The sequence below is a fragment of the Geospiza fortis genome, unplaced genomic scaffold, assembly GCF_000277835.1.
Source record: "Geospiza fortis unplaced genomic scaffold, GeoFor_1.0 scaffold54, whole genome shotgun sequence".
In the NCBI taxonomy this organism is placed as follows: domain Eukaryota; kingdom Metazoa; phylum Chordata; class Aves; order Passeriformes; family Thraupidae; genus Geospiza; species Geospiza fortis.
The window spans coordinates 627,118-641,792 of record NW_005054301.1 but is presented as its reverse complement, the minus strand read 5'-3'; the positions used below and the strand labels follow the sequence as shown (position 1 = coordinate 641,792).

General features: G+C 36.6%; 1 protein-coding gene across 1 annotated transcript in view; it reads left to right on the top strand.

Annotated features, from left to right (window-relative positions):
• TTC8 (tetratricopeptide repeat domain 8) overlaps window positions 1–14,164 on the top strand; it is a 34,769-nt gene extending 20,605 nt beyond the window's left edge. The window contains exons 8-14 of the mRNA XM_031065100.1: window positions 798–885; window positions 4,403–4,513; window positions 7,106–7,245; window positions 8,453–8,627; window positions 9,886–10,008; window positions 11,833–11,916; window positions 13,565–14,164. Coding sequence (XP_030920960.1) covers window positions 798–885; window positions 4,403–4,513; window positions 7,106–7,245; window positions 8,453–8,627; window positions 9,886–10,008; window positions 11,833–11,916; window positions 13,565–13,681 — 838 coding nt within the window. The 3' untranslated portion in view covers window positions 13,682–14,164. The remainder of the gene's footprint in view (window positions 1–797; window positions 886–4,402; window positions 4,514–7,105; window positions 7,246–8,452; window positions 8,628–9,885; window positions 10,009–11,832; window positions 11,917–13,564) is intronic.
• The last annotated feature ends 511 nt before the right edge of the window (window positions 14,165–14,675 follow it).

The window sequence follows — 14,675 nt, the reverse complement described above, 5'->3', positions numbered from 1 at the left end:
ATTGCGTTATAGAGACTAATGCATCCAAGCAGGTACATGGACTTCCAGGATCCCAAACTACCTTATGTCCCCATTGGCTGTGCTTCTTTGTTTTAGTTGGCTTGTTCTGTTTGTGTTTTGTGTTTCTTCAGCAAGTATGTGCTCTTTGGCTGAAGGAAACAAAAAGCAATTTATATATATGAGAAAGTGTACCATTTTCTGTTGTTGAAATTGCACAGTCCTCTTAATTTGTAGTTAAGTAGCTTTTATAGATTAGTGCAAAACATTTGACTGTAATATGCAAGTTAAATATAAAATAATATAAATATACAATATATAATATAATATAAAAAATAAATGCTTTTGAGATGAAATAGACACCTGTGATGTTCATTCACAGTGGAGATTATCTGTGTGATCTTTGCCATGGGTGAGGAGATTCTGGTCTGAAACAGTCTGGGTACAGTTGAGACATTAACTGCTCATTTTCTACTGTCTGTTTTAAGAGCAGGAGGAATTCCTGTGAATATGAGTACGTCATTATTCACCATTCAGCCATTCCAGAAGGCTGCATGTATAAGAGGGGGCCAAATTTCATGGATTTGTCTTTTTTATAGTTTTGAATGGTTGTTTTATTATCTTTAAATAACGACATGTTTTTTGTTAACATGCACACAAATATGTGGTCATAAAGTGTGCTTTTAGGCAGTTTATGTTTGGTTTAGCTTGAACTGCTTCATTATTTAATAAGCTTATAAGAAATCTTTAAAAAAAAACAGTAAACAAGTACCTTCTATATGTATCTGTTGTCTCTTTAGGTTGGGATTATATCGTGAAGCTGAAAAGCAATTTAAGTCAGCTCTTAAACAGCAGGACATGGTTGATACCATCTTGTACTTGGCAAAAGTAAGTCATAGATACATCATTGTGTTAAAAGTGTGTGGTCTCCATGCCTGAGGCAATACATGCTAACAGTTGCAGTGGAAGTCGATAGTTTACAAAATTATTTTAGAGCTCCCAGATTTCACAAACAAGATTTAAAAAAATGTTCTATGTTACTGGATCCTTTGTTCTAAATTCCAATGAAGATTATGTAGCTAAAACAATTATTGGAGTTCCAGTATGAAAAACAGTGTGGCTATATATGGTCTCCTAGGAAACAAATGCAATAAATCTGTAAATAAAGAGCAAAGCTCAAAATCCTAGTTTCACAAGCAAAATCAAAACAAAGTGAGTTTAAAGGAAGCAATCAGAGACCTTGAAACAGGGAATGTTCTGTCAGAATAAAGGCATTAAAAGCTTTAAAAGAACAAGTGGCACAGCTGAGTCTCAGAACTATTTGTTTACCAGGATACACATTTGATTCTAAATGTTTTCTAAGACATTCAAGAAAAAGTGGCCTGTGAGAAACTAAAACTGCATTTTTCTTCCGTGTGTCCTAGAAGGAGATGAAACCAGTTGCTCTTTATCAGTTCCCCTTAAGCTGGTTGCCACAGGCCTGTCCAAAAGTCATCACTGCTAGTGGATGATTCAGATATTCACATGTGCTTTACATTTCCTGAGCAATTTATGTTTTGTATTTAAATGATCATCATTGCTATCTAGAGACATGTCTTCCGTACTGTGTTTGAAGTTCATTGAAGCTTATTAGTTTTCCTGTCTCTATCACAAGTCATTCTACAAAATACATAGGATCACAAAATAGTTTGGGTTGGAAGGGATGCCAAAGATCATCCAGTTCCAATCCCCTCCCCCTCCTCTCCCGTGGACAGGGACACCTTCCACTAGACCAGGTTGCTCAGAGCGCCATCCAACCTGGCCTTGAACACAGTCACGGATGGGGCATCCACAGCTGCTCTGGGCAACCTGTTCCAATGCCTCACTGCCCTCATAGTGAAGAATGTCTTCTTAGTAGCTAATATAAACATACCATCTTTCAGGTCAAAGCCATTCCCCTTGTCCTGTCACTACATGTCCCTGTAAAAAGTCCCTCTTCAGCTTTCTTGTAGGGTCCTGTCAAGTACTGGAAGGCTGCAATTGGTGACCTCATATCCTTCTGTTCTCCAGGCTGACTGAACTCTCTCAGCCTTTCCTCCCAGGAGAGGTGTTCCATCCCTCTAATCATCTTGCTGGCCCTTCTCTGGACTCGCTCCATGAACTACACAGAATTATTTAGTTGGCAGAGTAATTGGGTTAACAAACAGTGAGTCATTACAGGGGATTTGCATCCCCCTACATCAGTACTAGCTCAGGCAGGAGCTGCATTTGAACTTCCACCTCCCACTCTATAGACCAGCTTGCTCAAGTATAAAACATTGCACAGCATAATTTAGTGTCAGTGGACAGGCAATAGAGTAAGGCACAGAGATATTGCTCATTTTAACAGAACTGAAAAATTCAGGCTTGAGTTAAGCAGCCATTAAAAAATAATAGGATTGCATAAAGTTCTATGGAAATATACTGATACTACAGTGCTAGTTAGTTTTGTTTATATTCATTATTGCAACAACTATCTGGGTTTTTAATAATATTTTCTTGAAAATTATCTCTCCCTTGAAATGTAGTTTGCAAAAATATAAAAGACCAAAAGAAGAAAAAAAAAAGTAAGAATCTTTAAAGCAGTCAAGACCTGCTGTGAAGTTACAAAGTATTTAATGACCTAGAAGAGCTAGAAATGGAATATTTTGACAAGAGATATGTGAGAGACCAAAAAGAGAATGGAGCTATTGTGCTTTTAATATATAGACCATGATTAGCTGTAGTACTTTTAAAGAGCAGGTCTCCCCAAAGCAACTGTGAGTAGATGGAAATTGCCCCACCTATTTTTTAATTGCTTTTGCCATTTATCTAGAGAGCAGCTCTACTGTCTACAGAGATGTTGGATAGTGTGATATCACACTGAATATGGGAATTACATAGTAGATTACTGTGGCTATGTGGTTTTAGCATCTAAAGTGAGTGCATCTTTGGAGTCAGCCTCTAGATAGAGCAGATTTAAGTCATTAATGCTCAGAAAGCATCCTTCATAAACAAAGATAAAAATATTAAAAAGGGGCAGATCTAAGGGAGTTTCACAATGTCCTTTTTTTTAAATTGGATGCATCATTCATGGTTAATGATGTAATTAGTGCAGTTCTAATCTACTTAATACCATGCCCTCCAAAACCATTGCTGTTTTATAGATTTTCAGAGGACGACGTTGTTTTCTAACTTCATACAGGAAATGTGAGTGACATTACCAGAACAAGTGTAAAAAATGCCTGTATTTTAACATTTTGCCAATGACCAACATGGAATGGCAGTCCCTTTCTTGGAAGACACTCACTGTTGTCAGCTCTGATAATTAAGAATGTAATTGAATAGTCATAGGAAAGAATTCTTTGCAAGTGTCTACAGTGGTATATATCTATGGGATTGCAAAAAAACAATGTACAGTTGTGATTGCTGGCAGTCAGAAGTCCATGAAGTTTAAGGGCAAAAGCAGACATGATTGGAGGTTTCTCAGGTGTTCAGCTAACACTGACATGTGTTTTATGTTTCATCACAAAAATGTTGTATCAGGACAGCAGTCACAGATTCTTTCTCTTCTTTAGTGGTACCAAATATTAGCACTGATTAATATAGTGTTTCTTCAACAAAATCATTTTCCAGTCAGTGGGAGATAGGGAAATCATTCTAGCCATCTAGTTTCCCAAAGCACGAGCGCGGGGCTTTTCCCTTTGCTGTGGCTGTGTTTACCATACCTCACAGCAGGAGGGCTTTACAGCTGTACTCTCAGACTGCTGCTGAGGGGGTCCCTGTCAACACTGGACATATTGAATGTCCAGTTCTCACATAGTTATTATCACATTGCACATTTTCATAATAACACAGAAGCCAAACTCACGGAGGCAAAACTGCCCTCTTTCCATAGGACTTTATTGTTTGTGACAGAGGAGGTTGGTTGAGCAGTAAGGAAACTTGAAAGTGTCACTGCTCTGTGTAGTGCAGTCTTATTCAAATAAGTAAAACATTTTGATATTCCAGCATTATCAACCTGAAGATCCTGTTCTTTCAAGCCTAAACACAAGGTTTTGAAAATATATTAAACAGGGTGATTTTTTTTTAAATTCAAGGTGATGCCTTCACCTCAGTGTCAAACTATATTATATGTGATAATAAATAACAAGATGTTTTAAATTAGTAATATTCAAATAAATCATGTATACATAAATTTAATTATTTTAAGTAGTGTATTTTATCTTCATTACACAGATTTGTTCAGTATTCACTCCATTATTTTCCCAGTATTATTCATCATCTCAACTAATGGTTTCCTGTATAAATGGAGGTGTCATCCCTTTTATTTATCTCCCTTGTTAAACAGCAGAACATGTATAAAAGTCAGACAGTTGACATCTATATACACTTTTTATTTGCTTAGGTGTATTTGCGCTTGGATCAGCCTGTAACAGCTTTGAACCTTTTCAAGCAAGGGTTAGAGCGATTTCCTGGAGAAGTGACTCTTATTTGTGGAATTGCCAGAATCTATGAGGTATGCACCCACTCTGCAATCCCTATAGGGACCAAATGTATCTGCTTGAGCAAGAAAAGAGGCAATAGTGAATATAACTAAGGTCATCAAAACCCAACTGTGCTGATTTTCAGTGTCACTAATGCAAAACAGGTAACTTTCCACAAAGGTAACAAGGTAATGACAGGGAAGCCCTGCAGGCGTATTTGTTTCAGCAATTAATCATACCAGTGAGATCCCATTTGCCGTTGGCATGCAGAAGCAAGTCCGTATTAAGTCAAGTTGTCCAGATGTTGTCCTTGCTAGTTTATATGTATTTCATCATACTAAAACTGCTCAAGTCACCAACCAGCAAACTTAAACAGCAAAATAATTTATTTGTCTGTGTTGTTTTTATTAGCACTATGTGTTGTCATTGGTCTCTTAATGCTCTGAGAGCAGTTAGAATGTGAATGTTTCTTAGTTAGGAAGTAAATGTTATATTGAATAGGATTAAAGTAGTTTCACCTTAGCATGGTAACCATGTATTTTGTATTTTAAAATTGTGTATTTTCATGTCAAATGGTGGATTTCATACTGTTTTTGCACTGAAAGTTGGTAAAGTGCTATTCCAGAACAAATGTTAAAAACAAAGTAATGAATTTTTTTTTTGTGTGTCTATATTCATGCTTGGCATTCTATCCTGTTCTCATCATTCTCATCTAACCCCTAAGCCTTAATCCATTTTCATATTAAATCCTTTTTGCCCTTCAGCAAGAAAAAAACAGCTGCATAATTTTTGGAGACTCTTCTTTCTGAATTGTTGAATAGTTTTTAATATAGATGTTATTTTGCAGAACCATACATAACATTGCATAACCCTGTAAGGAATTATTAAAGAGCAGAATATATTTGACAGGATCTAGTTTTGCACTGACACTTGAATGAAGGATTATAGCTTCATTAGCAAAGATTTGTACTGCAGCATAGGGCTGCTTTCATTATATAGCCTCACAAGTGGAATATATGTATCAGACATCTTAATCAGAGCTTTTCTTCTCAGTCACTAACTTTTGACAGTACAAAGAGTTATAGAGAGTTTTTGGTTTAAAAAAAACTACATAATTTTTAAAGGGACTGCTTTATTGCTATTTCCTCGAATCACAATAAATCTTTTTTTTTTTTGTAGCTAAATACACTGCTGAGGTTATATAAAGGCTTATTCTTTAGTTATGTTGGGAGCAGATTGTATCTACAGCACACAGGTAGAAAAATATTCCTATATAAACACAGAAACAAGTTTGATCTTCTAATTTCTTTTTTTTCTTGTAGGGGACAGGTTCTCAGGGCCTTGCACCCCTCAGAAACAGTGCACTGTCATTTAGAGCAATGAGTTTACCCTAAATCGTCTTCCAAGTAGCACACATCCAAGCATATATTCATATACAATACAGTTCTCTTAACTGTCGTACCCTAGGTAGTACAAGTTTTGGTAAATTCACAATTCCTGTTTTCAAAGGTTTTCATATGTAATTATACTCTCGTTTGTGTTCAGAGAAATTAGTGACTTGATTTAAAAACCACTGAAAATAGTTGAGACGTTGTCTGAGGAAGTCAGTCCATTCTGTGTTACCATGCTGGAACTGACTGCACAGTTCTGGGTGTCACCAGACAATGTGTAAGAAGGGTCAAATGTCTATTGCATGTGGTGCTGCTCCAGCATGGGTCCCCCAGGTCACAAGGGTCACAAGTCCTGTCAGTGAACCTGATCCAGTGTGGGCTCCTCTCCTCATGGGGCCACAGGTCCTGTCAGGAGCCTGCTCCAGCACAGATTTGCCACAGGGTCACAGCCCTCAGCAGTGTTATCTGCTCCAGCATGGGACTTCTCCACAGGCTGCAGGTGGATCTCTGCTCCCCTGTTGACCTCCATAGGATTCAGAGGCACAGCTGCCTCACCATGGTCTTCACCACAGGCTTCACAGGAATCTCAGCTCTGGTGCCTGGAGCAGCTCCTGCCCCTCTTTCTGCACTGACTTTGGCGTCTGCAGAGTTGTTCCTCTCATGTTTTCTCACTCCTTTCTTCCTGGCCACAGTTATATCTGTACAAAAACTTGTTTTTCCTTTTTAAATATGTTATATGTTATCACAGAGATGTAACTACCCTTCTCTGATGAGCTCAGCCTTGAGGCCAGCAATGGGTTCATTCCAGAACCAGCTGGCATTGGCTCTATGGGATGTGGAGGAAGCTCTGGAAGCTTCTCACAGAAGCCACCTCTGTAGTCCCCCTTCAACTTCCAAGCTCAATACAACAGGCTGTCTCTTTTTCTAAAATATGAAAACCAAATAAATTTCTTGTTGTAGCTGTGGCACAGAGTTAATTTCAGGTAAAGATATTACTAATAAATCAATATGCATTCCTCTCATGGATATGTGTGTTGCTTATGAAGATGCCAGACAGTGGTGTTGAATGGTACAATCAGAGAACTTTAAGAGTATATATAATTAATCTCAGTTGGGTACTCTACAGGGCATAGATAAGGCACCGTGTAGATTAACATTGTAATGAGTTCCACATTAAAAATGGGTGATAAACAGTAGAAGTAATTGGAATTTTTGTTGAAATTTGTCGTATAGGAAATGAACAATATCTCCTCGGCTGCAGAGTACTATAAGGACGTGCTAAAACAAGACAGTACTCACGTGGAAGCCATTGCATGCATTGGCAGTAACCATTTTTATTCAGACCAACCTGAGATAGCTCTGCGGTTTTACAGGTATCTGTACTTAGGGAGAGGGAGGGAGGGAGGGGAAACAGAATATGTGAGAAGGTAATATAAAGGGTTGATCTTTTTAATGCAGGAAAAAAATTAATTAGCAGATTGGCACAAGAGTATGAATGAACATTTGGACAAATATTACCATAAAATCAGTTTACCAATTTCTGTATCTTTTTATACAGTGATAAGTACATCACTACATACTTGTAATCATTAGATGAGGAGTATGTAGAAGTATCAACATAGATTATCATTCAACCAATAAACAAGGAAAGTTCTTTCACAGCATGAGGCAGTTTGAGAACAGTGGATCTTACCCTCAACTTCAATTGCATACAGAAGGCACAAGGACTTCCTCTGTAACCCTTACTCCACCTGAAGTGACCAGGTGTTGTGACCACAAAATCCCTGACTTGGAATGCAGGCTGGGCTTCCTGTGTGTTTTACTGAAAGCAATGAAAAGATAGTGTTAACATTGCTGCTTGATTTTTATTCCAATACAGTCAGAGTGCAGAGGAGCCTGACGTTCCCTCCCTAAGAGCAAATTAAGCCAGCAAGAGCACTATCATTACATTTCTGTTGGACTTGAGATCTTTTATGCTTTAAGTTCAGAAACTCGCTTTTTCAGCAGCGCTCTTTTTCCCTGGCCCTCATAGCATTTCTGTTTATTCCTATAAATATGAATAAACAGAATTTTTATAATACATCTCTGTTTTATAAGACACACTAAACAATATCAATGTGAATCAAAAGCTGAGTTATGCTTGATGGGTAAGATTAATATACATTCACCTCTAAATATACTATTACTAATTAGAGCAGTACTGAAGGATGGGAATCAAGCAAAAAATTGAAGTCTTAAGAATTATATAAAATAACTGCAGCAAAGTACAGCTTGATTGATGTTGAGGGATTGGAAAGAGGAAACAGAAAGTCTGCAACATCTCTGTCTTCCAGTAAAGTCAGATCATGTCACCCAGTCAAGAAGACAAAAGTTACTATTTTATGCAGACTTTTGCGCAGTTGTGATTCTAATAAAAAATGCCTTGCACTGTCCTTCATGAAACTAACAAGTGTAAGACTGTAACACTTGGTTTTTATACCCTCTCAGAATAGGGAGAAAGGAGGAGATAATTTTGTCTTTTAGAGTAGAACTCCTACTTCAAATTAATTTAAAAAAAAGAAATGTTTTCTTTCAATCTAGGCGGCTCCTGCAGATGGGTGTTTATAACTGCCAGCTCTTTAACAATCTGGGCCTCTGTTGCTTCTATGCCCAGCAATATGATATGACACTATCTTCATTTGAAAGGGCACTGTTTCTGGCTGAAAATGAGGAGGAGACAGCAGATGTGTGGTACAACTTGGGACATGTGGCTGTGGTATGAAAAAATATTAACCATCTTTCTGAATAAGTAAAACTTATTAAAAATGTAAAAAAATTACTAGGAAGGAGTAATTTCCCTTCTTGAAAATATGAAACCTGATAGTGTACAGGATAAAGTCCAGTACAGATGGAATGTTTATTTTCACTTCAGTGGGGAAGAAGCAGCAAGAGAAAAAACTCTGTACTTTACAGAATGTGGTTTTCTCCTGCTAAAAGATGCTCACTGCCCACTGTCTTTAACCTTCCCATCTTACTAAAAAATTGCAACGTATACCAGCCCTTGAAGGCCTTGGCTGCAAAACAAGCTAATCTGACAAAAAAAAAAAAAGGAATTCAAGATATTTTTCTAGGAACTGTTATTTGTTTTACATGGAGAATTAGACTCACTCTCTTGTCATAAAAATACACATTCAGCACCAAGTAGCCAATACTAAGGCACTAAGTAGGTCATAGTTGAGAAGATATTTTCCTCTGTCTTAAAGGCAGCTATAGAAATATTGTGTATTTGTGTGATAAACTTTGTTAAATTTCTACACAAATTTTCTTACAGTCTTGCCCATTTTTGCAGATGTTCTGCAAGAAGTTGTGTTGGATTTCTCTTTAGCTACATGCCCAGAATAAGTTTGCTGAATGAAGTTTTTGACATGAGTTTTCTAACATGAGTTGTCTTCAATTGCTGGTAATGATTTGAGTCAGACACACAACTGTGTCTTGTACTGCAGCTAGGATAAACAAGATAATTTATGCTGCCTTAAAGATTGAAATTTGAACTGATGTGCCTGTATTTTTCAGCATTTGTCACTTTTGATGTTTAACCTGATGCTGTGTCAGTGTCAGTCTTAACACTACAGTAGTATTAGTCAGCTGCTCCATCTGAGGAGTGAATCTTCCTTAACGTAAATACGTGTAGAGACAGAGAAGCAAGATGACTTCCTCTCTGGAGACATCTCAGTTTATCTTACCCTGCTAAGACAGTAGCAGATAGCATAGTCTTTAGATGCCACTTTAATAATCCAAAAGTTAAAAAAGCGAATATCACTTAAGCATGGAAGTTTCTGCTGGAGAGAAATGATTCTATCTAGAGAAAGAATAAGGAAAAAATAAGAGGATCTAGGAAGAAAGCACATGTTTCTGATCAGCATGTTTTTGTTGTAATTTGCATGCCATTATGGGTGAAAAGATACTCCAAAAACCAAAACAGATGCATGTAGTTTCCAATCTTTTCACAAATGAAAATACAGTTTTTCTTTTAGGGCATAGGGGACCTCAATCTGGCTTACCAGTGTTTCAAGCTGACCTTAGTCAACAATAACGACTACGCAGAAGCTTACAACAACTTGGCTGTGCTGGAAATGAGAAAAGGTCACACTGAACAGGTCAGTGCTGAATCCCAGCCTAAGGAGAATGCTTCATTTAGGCATTTTATATTTAACAAACATGTCATTTCTCTGAGGTGGAGGCATCATATGAATGTCTAACTTACTGTTACAGGCAGAAACCATGGATGACTATTATACATGTTTCAGTGTATTGTCATGCCATCTCACATTAAACTGCTTATTTTTTGGCATATCCAAATGAATCATCAAAGACAAGCAAGGTTTCCAATAACTTTGCAGTTGTTGAGATTTTTTTTTTAATTGATACCCAAAGCAAACCCCAATGCTTTGAAATCTTCACTTAAAAGACCACTTTGACCGTATATTCAGTTTATAAATGTAGATAACATACTTTTTTTGGGTGGCAGAAAAGAGTAATGAGATTATTTCTTGAAAGTTGGGGCTTTTTAGCAAGGAGATCACATTAGAATTTTGTCAGAAAGCAACAGGTTCTTGATAAACACTTTTGCATCAATAAGCTTGGTGGTTCATCTTACCTAATGTGAGTATACTGAGTGTATTGTGCTTAGATATATAATTGACATGCATGGTGGAATAAATGTAACCATTTTTATACACATACAGGGAAAATGAATATGTGTTTTTTGGGCAGTTTTGGACAGAACTACTATGGGCTTGTTTTATACCTCATGAGAACAAGCTAATTTGATGGATTCATATATACATCATAGAGCTAAAATAAATTATAAATACCTTTTTTAAGAGGAGATTGTCTTAGACCGAAGTTAAGTTTATTCAGATAACCTAGCAATTACCATGGAAACACTGAAATGAACCTAGAACTGGATCCAGTGGCAGATAAACTTTGGGTTTAGTTTCAGTTTCATAATCAGTAAATTTTTAGACGTTTGATTCCCTAGTGGAGCATACCCTTAATTGTGGAAGTTGTGGTTGCTCATAACTAGCACTGCAGAGTCTTTCCATTAGAACAGCTTCCTACCTACTTTACTTTTTAGCTTAAGATTTTCAGTTTTCTTCTTGTATCACATGTATAATTAAAAATTGGGATAATTTTGGCAATAGAAATATGCACAGAAGAATAAAAAGGGGATGATATTTTGCTTATCTTGGATTTTATTTCACAATGATCTTTCATAAGAACTGTCGCATGTACTCAGATTTTTTAGATGTAGGAAGTTTTAACAAGTTGTAGCTCAGTCTTGCCACAGTTTATAGTTACTTACACAGTTTATAGTATAGAAACTTTTATTTTTAAAGGTTTTGGAATTTTCCCCATTAAGTTCTGCATTTTTTTAGTAAAATCTTTCACAAGTGGACCTTAATTCTGCATTGGATTTACAGCATGAAGCTATACACTCTGATACTTAGTTTGTTTTACCTTTTTATGCCTCTATTTTGCTAGTGAGAAAAAAAACCCTTTATTTTATTTAAATGTTTGAGTGTGAAAGCTGTCATTTATATGATAAAATCTATGGTTTCAGGGATGCTTGAGACAGAGCTGTCAGAGACAACAGATAAATACAGTGGTGTATTCTTTAAAAACTTTGAGTTTTATTTAATTTACATGATGTATTGTCCTCAGGGTTTAAAATTGAATTGCCTAATTTAGTATGTCCCAATAATTTTTTTTTCTGACTCAACCAAAAGTCTTTATTCATTTCAATGTTATTTGACTTGTTATGCCTGCACTATTGATGTAACCTTTTTGAAAATGGCTTTCTTAGTAATGACTTAGTAAACATAGGATGATTTCTTTTAAGGATTATGAATATTGCATTAGATTCTTGTTACTCTCCCTCCCAGATGTCGCTATATTATTTTTTTCATTTCTCTGTATAGGCAAGAGCTTTGCTGCAGACTGCTTCGTCTTTAGCACCTCACATGTATGAGCCCCATTTCAATGTTGCCATTCTCTCAGAGAAGGTAATGCATTATCTTCTTCTTGTAATCTAAAAAGTGAGCCTTGGTGAGGCAGCTGGTTTTTTATTGTTATTACTAAGAATTCCAGATAGATAGGACAAAAGAATACAGAGTGCATAAACTCGAAGAAAATGCTAAATTACATTTTAATTTTAATACCTAGAAGTATGTCAAAGTAGCCATTCCAATGTTTGCTTTTGAGAAAAGATGAGGCCAAGTAACGGAGTACTGGCTATGAAGTAACTTTATGATTGTCCAAATGCCTGGAAGATGAACAATTCCATCTACAGTCTTTACAGTCATAAGCTTTTTCAGAATGTGAATTGCAATAATGAATGTGAAGTGCAATAATATCATATGATTTACTAGTAATGATAGAAAGAGTATCCTCTACTGATAGTATCTTACTGATCTCAAAGGGAAAATCTCTTGTTCAGCTTTACAACCTCTGATTTTTTGGTTAATAATCTATTTCATCCAGTGTGTCTAAGACACTGTATTAACAGTGTCCAGCATTCCTGTTAATAAGAGAAACTTGTACAAATTTTTTTCTTGTTTCTTCATAAGAAAAAAATTGTTCCTTTGCTTGTGCCTACACCTTCATGATTCTGTTATGAATCTGTGTTGTGTGGGCAGCTCCACTCCTACAGATGCTGAAGTACACACATTAAGAAGAGAATAACCCATTAATTTTTAAGTGAATCCTCTCCATTGTGAAACACAAGAGGGTGTTGAATAATTGCCTTTCTTACTTACTGTTTGGGGAGTAAATCCTAGTCTGCAGATGTCTTGTTACGTAGATTTTGCACAAAAGACTCTCACAGGTTATGGGAGAAGACAGCCAGCCATATCAGCCAGGTGTTGGTGCAGTGGGGTAATGCAATCCTTAAATTCAGTGTAATGCCATGGTTTACAGAACATGACTTCTCTGGGCAGGACTTTGGATTTTTCTCCTTCAGAGAATTCTTGCCACACTGAAGCTCTGTGTTGAGTGATGCACAAGCAAAAAAAGCCTCCTGGCTGTCCATAGCTCTCCTTTCCCATTCAGGAGTAATCACTTTTACTAGATGTGTTCCCAAATGTTTGGGTTCTTTTTTGCTGAACCCACGTTCTGAGATGCTTTCCTTTTAATCCTTCCAAAAAATAATGCCTATTTAGGAAAAAAAAGGAAGTTCTCTAAGAAGGGAACAATTTCTTCTAAAAGCAACAGAGGAGCACCATTGTTGTGCATCTCTGTGAGGAAGCAGGAAATCACAGTTGTTTTTTTTACAGAGGCCTGATGGGTTGTGATTTGCTTGTTTATACGATAGCACTTCTATGGAGATTAAAAGCAAAACTTCTGGTTTTTATTCCTCCATATGTCAAGCACTGGGCATGGTGTGTACCTTGTCCATTCTCCAGGAAGTTGGGTGAAATGGAATTTGTTAAGTTGATGTCTTGAAGCATCCATTAAAATGACATTTCTGTCTTTCTCATCCCTTGATGTAAGTGTGACATAATCCTGCCTCCAAATGTCCTTACTCTGACTGTTCTCTCTTTGGACCAGCTGTGCTTAAAATTTGTGAGCACCAGAAACATACTGCACAGAAAGCAAAGAGTACAAACACTGCAGTGCTTGGATTTTCAAAATCAGTTTGTGTGTTTTTTACAGGTTGGAGATCTTCAGAAAAGTTACACAGCGGCTCAGAAGTCTGAAGAAGCATTTCCAGGCCATGTTGATACACAGCAGCTCATGAAACAGTTAAAGGAGCACTTTGCTATGCTCTGATGAGCAAATTTTTTTTATTATGTAAGAAGCTAGCCAGAGCAAATGTCCCATACACATTTTGAGAACACCAGCTCAAAGAAGACTAACTATACTTTATGCATTCCTGTGGCAAAGCTTGTGTTACTTTGAGTAGCAAGAAAAGATTGAGTTTCAATTTCTTATCATCTTAAAAGATAACACTTATTCAAATGCAGCTAGAAAACTTTGCAGCTATGTACACAAGAGATTACAGAAAAGGGGTTTTTTTCTGACTTTTATGCAGAAAAAAATTGGTTTTGAACATTCTTGTGTGATAATCTGTGAAGAAACAGAGTAAAAATACTTCCTAACTAGTTTTCAAGTTGGCTTTTGATAGTATACTTTCTAACTGAATGTTAGGTTTTAAAATTAAAATACTTAAAAAGAATTTTAAATACATATGTAAAGCAACATTTCTTATATTCCTTGTACTGTATGAGTTAAATAAATTCAGTTTGTATGGTTTGTCTCATTTGTGTATGTAATTACATTCTTATTGCCATGAAAATCTGGGTTGATAGTCTTAACATTTTGAGAGACTCCACAGAACTGGTACAAAATCACATAAATACATGTGTTCCTCTCTGCCCAGGAGGGAGTTTATTCTGGATCTCAGTGAGGGAGAAGGGCATTTAGAAGCTTGCAGAATTAAGAACTAATAGTTGAGAACAAGGCATTGATGGGGTGATTACAAGTGCTACCACATAAGCACTATTGCTAAATAAATATTTGGATCAATCTAACTACAGGAACACTACTACTAACAACAAATGAAGACTTTCTGTCAAACTTTGTGTTTTAGCTAAAAGGAATACATTTGCATGAATTCCAAACCTGACCTTTTTAAAAGAGCTTTAAAAATGTTGGATGTTAAAGCAGTCTGCAATGGCACATCCTGAAACAGACCTTTGAAATCTTTTCATGTTTCTCTGATATCTCAGGGGAATATTTTAGCTTAAGGGGCAACCCTAAGCAT